This window comes from Micropterus dolomieu, linkage group LG21 (assembly GCF_021292245.1).
Source record: "Micropterus dolomieu isolate WLL.071019.BEF.003 ecotype Adirondacks linkage group LG21, ASM2129224v1, whole genome shotgun sequence".
NCBI classification, from domain to species: Eukaryota; Metazoa; Chordata; class Actinopteri; order Centrarchiformes; family Centrarchidae; genus Micropterus; species Micropterus dolomieu.
In genome coordinates, this window is record NC_060170.1 from 35,379,159 (window position 1) to 35,387,322 (window position 8,164).

General features: G+C 46.3%; 1 protein-coding gene across 1 annotated transcript in view; it reads right to left on the bottom strand.

Moving 5' to 3' along the window:
* The window catches only part of LOC123960366 (scavenger receptor cysteine-rich type 1 protein M130-like), an 86,706-nt gene that overhangs the window by 3,916 nt on the left and 74,626 nt on the right, over positions 1 to 8,164 (bottom strand). Inside the window, exon 11 of the mRNA XM_046035048.1 lies at positions 4,080 to 4,376. Coding sequence (XP_045891004.1) covers positions 4,080 to 4,376 — 297 coding nt within the window. The remainder of the gene's footprint in view (positions 1 to 4,079; positions 4,377 to 8,164) is intronic.

The window sequence follows — 8,164 nt, forward strand, 5'->3', positions numbered from 1 at the left end:
ATACATTATCTAGTCACAAAGTAACGGAGGACTCCTATGCTAATTTCAGTCCCTCCCAAATCGATCATCTTGTTGATAGTGCTGCAGGCTCGCTGCGAATGACACTCGACTCTGTAGCCCCTCTAAAAAAGAAAATACTAAAACAAAGACGGTTAGCTCCATGGTATAATACTGAAACTCGCAAATTAAAGCAAATATCGCGGAAACTTGAGAGGAATTGGCGTTCCACCAAACTGGAAAATTCTCGTTTAATTTGGCAAGATAGTCTTAGAACTTATAGGAAGGCCCTCCGTAATGCTACAGCAGCGTACTACTCGTCATTAATAGAGGAAAATAGGAACAACCCCAGGTTTCTTTTCAGCACTGTAGCCAGGCTGACAGAGAGTCACAGCTCTATTGAGCCAAGTATTCCCATAGCTCTCAGTAGTTACGACTTCATGAGCTTCTTTAATGATAAAAGTCTAACTATTAGAAACAAAATGCACCAAGACCTGCCGTAGGCTGCTTAAAGAAGTTTTACCCTTAGTCTACGCTTCTTCTGAAAAAACCCTAACCTTGATCCAGATGTTTTAGCCAACTATAGACCTGTATCTAACCTTCCATTTCTCTCTAAGATCATTGAGAAAGCAGTTGCCAAACAGCTGTGTGACTTTCTACATAGCAATAGATTTTCAGTCAGGATGTAGAGTTTATCATAGGACAGAGAAAGCACTGGTGAAAATGACTAATTACCTCCTAATTGCATCAGACAAAGGACTTGTCTCTTTACTGGTTTTATTAGATCTTAGGGCTGCATTTGATACCATTGACCATCAGATCCTATTGCAGAGACTGGAACATTTCATGGCATTAAAGGAACCACTTTAAGCTGGTTTAAGTCCTATTTATCAGATCAATTTCAGTTTGTACATGTTAACAATGAGTCCTCCCTGCATGCCAAGGTTAGTCATGGAGTTCCAAAAGGATCTGTCCTTGGACCAATCCTTTTCACTTTATATATGCTTCCTTTAAGCAATATTATCAGGAAACAGTCCATAGCCTTTCATTGTTATGCAGATGAGACTCAGTTATATCTATCGATCAAGCCAGGTGAAACTCATCAGTTAGGTAAACTTCAAATGTGCCTTCAGGATGTTAAAACCTGGATGACCTGTAATTTTCTAATATTAAACAAACAGGAAAAGTCGTTTAAGTCTCACACTTAGCAAATTTCAAGCCTTTTTCACCTATGTAATATTGTAAAAACTAGTCCTTGCATTTGTTACTTCTAGGCTGGATTACTTCAATTCCCTATTATCAGGCTGCTCGAAAAACTCCATTAAGACTGCATGTGCTCTGACAGAAAGAGATCATATTTCTCCGGTCTTAGCTTCTCTGCATTGCCTTCCAGTTAGATGCAAAATAGAATTTAAAAATCCTTTTTCACGCCTACAATGCTCTTAATGGTCAGGCACCAACTTATCTTAAAGAGCTCATAGGACCTTACTACCCCACCAGAGCACTGCGCTCCCAAAATGCAGGGTTACATGTGGTTCCTAGAGTCTAAAAAAAGTAGAATGGGAGCCACAGCTATCAAGCTCCTCTCCTGTGGAACCAGGTTCCAGTTTGGGTTCAGGAGGCAGACACCATCTCTACATTTAAGAGTAGGCTTAAGACTTTCCTCTTTGATAAAGCTTATAGTTAGGGCTGGCTCAGGTGAGTCCTGAACCATCCCTAACTATAAGGATTTCCCATGATGCACTGAGCTCCTCTCCCCTCTCTCCTACGAGCGCCTGGTGGCCGGGTTTGCCACGGAGCCCGGCCGGGCACAGCCCGAAAAAGCAACGTGGCACCCCCTCTCCATGTTTTGGACCCACCATCCATTGAAAGATCCGCAAGTGTCGGTTGCGCTGCCACGTGGGTGGCAGTGAAGGTCAGGGGCCTCGAAGGAGCAGACCCGGGCAGCAGAGGCTGGCTCTTGGGACATGGAACATCACCTCTCTGTCGGGGAAGGAACCAGAACTTGTGCAGGAGATGGAGCACTACCAGTTATATCTGGTGGGGCTGACCTCTGCAACCGTACTCCTAGATAGGGGATGGACCTTATTCTTTTCTGGAGTTGCTCAAGGTGTGAGGCGCCAGGCGGATGTGGGGATACTCAGTCCCCGGCTGAGCGCCGCTATGTTGGAGTTTACCCCAGTGAACGAGAGGGTCGCCTCCCTATCCCTTCGAGTATCCATCCATCCATCTTCATCCAGTTATCTGGGGTCGGGTCGCGGGGGCAGCAGCTCCAGCAGGGGACCCCAAACTTTGCTTTCCCGAGGCACATTAAGCAGCTCTGACTAGGAGATCCTAGTCCTGGGTCTTCCCCGTGTCCTCCTCCCAGATGGACTCTTTGAGTAACTCCTAAATCCGACTGACACGCCCTCTCTCGTAGAGACAGAGCTGGAGGTTGATGGGGGATAGTCGTTAATTTCCCTGGTGGAAGTCACTGAGGTAGTCAAACAACTCCATAGTGGCAAAGCCCCAGGGATTGATGAGATACGCCCAGAAATGCTAAAAGCATTGGGTGTGGAGGGGCTGTCTTGGATGACACGTCTCTTTAACATTGTGTGGAAGTCGGGTACAGTGCCCAAGGAGTGGCAGACTGGGGTGGTGGTTCCCTTGTTCAAAAAGGGGTCCAGAGAACATGTGCCAATTACAGGGGTATCACACTTCTCAGCCTCCCCGGTAAAGTCTACTCCAAGGTGCTGGAACCGAGGATTTGGCCGATTGTCGAACCTCAGATTGAAGAGAAACAATGCTGTTTTCATCCCGGTCGTGGAACAACAGACCAGCTTTTTACTCTCACAAGGATCCTGGGGTGGGCTTGGGAGCTCACAGTACATATCACATCAATGGGGTAAATACCTAGGGAAGGAAGCAAGAGTTAACAAAAAGTGCAATCAAAACAAAAAGTGCAATCAATACAAGATCATTGTAGGGGAGATACTGTGGGAGGGTGAGGGGGGCCCTTCTCAGGGCTATCCAATCCCTGTATATCCAAAGCGAGAGCTTTGTCCAAGTATTCGGCAGTAAGTCGGGCTCTTTCCAGGTGAGGGTTGGCCTTCTCCAGGGCTGCGCTTTGTCACCATTCCTGTTTGTGATCATCGGTCCGTGACCTTCAGCTTGCACTGCATCGGTTTGCAGCAGATTGAGAAGCGGTTGGGGATTAGCACCTCTGAATCTGTGGCCATAGTTCTCAGCAGGAAGTTAGTGGAGTGCCAACTCCAGGTAGGGAATGAGTCCTTATCCCAAGTGAAGGATTTCAAGTACCTAGGGGTCTTGTTCATGAGTGAGGGGAGACTGGAGCAGGAGATTGGCCGGAGAATCGGAGCAGCATTGCACTCACTTTACTGTACCGTTGAAACAAAAAGATCTACCTGTCAGTTTTCATTCCTACCCTCACCTATGGTCATGAAGGCTGGGTCATGACCGAATGAATGAGATCGCAGGTTCAGGCGGCCGTAATGGGTTTCCTCAGGCAGGTGGCTGATGTCTCCCTTAGAGATAGGGTGAGAAGCTCGGCCATCCGCGAGGAGCTCAGAGTAGAGCCGCTGCTCCTTTCCATTGAAAGGAGCCAGTTGATGTGGTTTGGGCATCTGGTATTGATGCCTCTGGAGGCCTCCCTAGGGAGGTGTTCCAGGCAAGTCCAGCTGGGAAGAGGTCTCGGGGAAGACCCAGGACTATGTGGAGAGATTATATCTCCACACTGGCCTCGGAACGCCTCGGGATCCCAAGTTAGTGCTTGTTAATGTGGCTCGGAAAAGAGAAGTTTGGGTTCCCTTGCTGGAGTTGCTGCCCCCGCGACCTGACCCCAGATAAGCGGATGAAGATGGATGGATGGTTATACAAGCTGCACACTCACTACTTTACATTGTAGCAAAGTGTCATTTCTTCAGTGTTGTCATATGAAAAGATATAATTGAATATTTAGAAAAATGTGAGGGGTATACTTACTTTTGTGAGATACTGTATATCTTGGTACATCCAGCAACTGATTTACTGAGGCAGCAACCTGGGTACATTACTGTCATAGATGATGTAACTAATGGGCTTACCTGTGCAGGTGAGATCCAGAATGGAGGAAAAGGAAAATGATTCTGAACACTCCCTCAGAGCAGATCCAGACTGAACACAGTCAGAGTTGATTGACCACACAGGTCTGTCTGAGGACTCCTTTCTCTTTCCTACAGAAACAGCAGAGCCACAGTCCAGATCTCTACAGAAAACACCTGCTGTCTTCAGGGTCCAGTCAGAGTCAAAGTAACTCACTGGTCTCCAGTCTCCCTGATGTTTCAACTCCAGTGTTCCTGCACAGCGACTGGCTCCTCCCACCAACCTGACATCATCAGGCTCTGAACAGAAACAAGAGAGTCATCAGTAAAGAAGTGAATTCAAGAGACTAAACTAACACTTGACTGCTGATTCTGCTTCTTTGATTCAATCTTTCTCGTTTCTTTCTCTGCACAAACACAAGTCAATAACTACAGCTGCGTGACTCTGCAGTTACGAGATTAAACTGCTGCTTTTTGCTCACAAATGAAGAAAAGTTCCTCGTTCTCAAAGCAAAAGTAATTTGTGCACCTGAAGCACCAGGAGTGCAGAATTATCTTGTATGCACAAATTGTCATCTTGTAGGAACAAGAAACTGCAAGTTAGTTATGATGTTGTGGACCTCAACTTCATGGCTCATTTCAACAGGTTTACATGGATTCATTTTAAAAAAACTAAAAAAACATTTTTGTCATACTGCACATTGCTGCAGCTCCTCTTTTCACCCTGTGTTGAACTCTTCCTTTTAGCTACAGAGCGAGGCATTTTACTTGTATAAATCTTTGTTGGGAGTACTACATGAGTGGTTACTAGGTCATTTCTCCCTGCTCAAAACAGCTCAAGTTCTTGAGTTAGTGTCAAACCTAAGGCCACGACCAGCAAACAGGATCCAATGCCGACTGCCTTGGTCAAGGCATGTCTTCTAGCTCTGGGTCCCACACTGGTCAGCATCATCAACACCTCGTTGTCTTCTGGGGTGGTCCCCACCAACTTTAAAACTGCGGCGATGATCCCTACACTCAAAAAACCTGGCCTGGACCCAGATGACCCAAACCACTACCGACCAATCTCCAGCCTACCCTTTATATGCTTCCAAAGTTATTGGAAAGAGCTGTGGCTGCCCAACTTAATCATCATATTATATGTCACAACCTCTACGAGCCATTTCAATCTGGCTTTAGGACACATCATAGCACAGAAACTGCCCTCATTAAAATCACAAATGACCTCCTCATGGCAGCTGACTCTGGCCAAGTAAGCATCTTAATTCTTCTCGACCTTTTTGCAGCCTTTGATACAGTCTCCCATTCCTCTCACTTGCCTCTCCGAACTCATTGGCCTCACTGGTACTGTGTATTCCTGGTTTCAATCCTATCTCACCAACAGGCAACCACACATCACCCTTAAGGGCATCTGCTCTGATATGGCGCCAGTCTCACATGGCGTGCCTCAAGGATTGGTGCTTGGCCTGGTACTATTCAATATATACATGCTACCTCTTGGGATGATCATCTGGAAACATGGACTCCTCTTCCACTGCTACGCTGATGACAACCAGCTCTACATCAGCACTAAGTCATCTACTCCCCTTCCACCAATGTTGCTTGTTAACTGCCTGAAGGACATAAGGAATTGGATGGACAGTAACCTCCTCAAACTCAATAAAGACAAAACAGAACTCATGGTGCTTTCCCCACAGTCACTTCTCAAAAAGGTTGGTGACATCACACTGGACATGGATGGCTGCTCAATCTCTGCATCCCCTCAAGTCCGCAACCTGGGAGTCATCATGGACTCTACTCTCTCCTTCCAACAGCACATCAAAAACACTGCTAAAACTGCCTTTCCTCTCCAGCTCTGTAGCTGAGACCCTCATCCACTCTTTCATCACCTCCCGACTTGACTATAAAGGTATCCTGTTCGGTCCGCCCAGAAAGGCTACTGACAGATTCCAGTATGTCCAGAACTCTGTGGTTAGGACGCTCTCCCACACGAAACTTGGATTTCACATCACTCCCATCCTGAAGAAGCTCCACTGGCTGCCAGTTAAGTCCCAGATCAAATATAAAATCCTCCTACTGACGTACAAATCGCTACATGGACTTGCACCTCAGTACCTCACAGATCTACTCCATCCCTTAGTCATGGTCCCTGCGGTCCTCTGACAAGGACCTGCTTGCTCTCCCTCATTCCAGGCTCCGGACATTTGGTAACAGAGCTTTCTGTGTCAGTGCATCACTGTGGAACAAGCTTCCTCTTGCCATCCACTCTGCCTCCTCTATAATAACCTTTAAAACCCAGTTGAAACCATATCTCTTCACTGAGGCCTATGGGCTTGTATTTCCCCTGGCCGCACACCTCTCACCTCTTTTCTTTCTTTCTCACCCTTTTGTTTGTTAAGCATCCTTGGGTTTGTGAAAGGTGCTATATAAATCAAAGTTATTATTATTATTATTATTATTATTATTATTATTATTATGATTAAGGACTACTAGCCAATAAGTAGTAGCATAGGGCAGGTCGTGAGAAACCGGTAAACAAGGCTTCAGTTCTGTACATCCCCTTACCATCTTAGAAACATGGACTGGAGCAAGAGTTTCAGAGTGGTGAGTTATTAATCTGTAAAGAAAGGATCTTTCATCCATAAAGTTTTAACTGAGCTCTGTCTCTACATCACAGGAACAACTTTATGTCCACTGACTGCCTGGAAGGTAGCTAGTGTTTGGAAGGGAGAGGAGAGCTGTGTGCTGCAGCTCACTGTTTCTGAGGACGTGTCGGAGTAGCCGTTTGGCAAGCGTTATGAGGCTTGTTTAGCTTTCATCCCTGTGATGTCACAGGGAAGTGGCTGGACTACAAACGAGCTGTTTTCTGTGGGAGATGGGCACTTCCCTTGGGGTGGAGTTTGGTGGCTTTTTCACTTTGCAAACCTATTACGTGCACAAAAAAGGAATATAACTCAATAAAGGAGAGGGGAAAAGGTAAAAAGCAGAACATGACCTCTTTAAGTTAAAAATGGCTAACTTCCTGTTGGGTTTAAGGCATCGCCAGGGGCAGACTAGAGCACAAATTCAACCCTGGTACTGTTGCCACACCCCCCCACTGACACACTACTTACATTTGTATACAGAAGGTGATGGTATACCTTTCTTCTTATTCCACTCTATTATAGAATTCTCCAGAGTCCATCCATCCATCAACAACCACTGATCTGGGGTCAGGTGTCACGGGGCAGCATTTCCAACAATTGGAGCCAAATCTCCCTTTCCTGAGCAACATTAACCAGCTTTCACAGGAGGATCCTGATGCGTTCCCAGGCCAGTGTGGAGATATAATCGCTCCACCTAGTCCTGTGTCTCCCTGAGGCCTCCTCCCAGCAGGACGTGCCTGGAAAACCTCCTTAGGGAGGATTCTAGTTCTTTTGGTCATGACCAAGCCTTCATGACTTAGGTTAGGTTAAGAACGAGATGTACATGTTTTTCAGTGTGGGTGTGACAGGGTAAAAATGGGGTTGGTTGTGCGATGCACCTGGAAGCCGATCTGTTTTTTACTAAAGATACTGTGTTCACTTGGGAAGTTTAATAATCTGTTGTTTAAAATGCTACAGAATAACTTCCCCAGATTACTGCTCACACAGATCCCTCTGTAGTTGTTGGGGTAAGATTTATCTCCACCCTTATGGATGGGAGTCATAAGACCTGGACTCACAGTGCTAGGAAAACAGCCAGATAATAAATAATCTCTCTCTCTCAGAGATTCGAGTGTACACGGTGAGTTTCTCGAATGCAGCCTGGTGATCAATGGAAGTTTATCTTACCGTGAACGAGCAGCATAAAGAGCAGGAACATGTTGCTGTGACAAAGACGAAGCCTCTCTCGTTTCCTCCTTAATGAAGCAAAGATTTTAAACATGAAGGTCTGCTGCTGCTGATAGTCTACTGACGCCTAAAGAAAACTGCCACAGCAGCATGTACATCTGCTCATTTCAGCTCAGCACAGAGAGAGAGAGAGGCCTCCAACCTGACCCCCCCCCCACCCACAGAGAGAGAGAGAGAGAGAGAGAGAGAGAGAGAGAGGCCTCCAACCTGACCCCC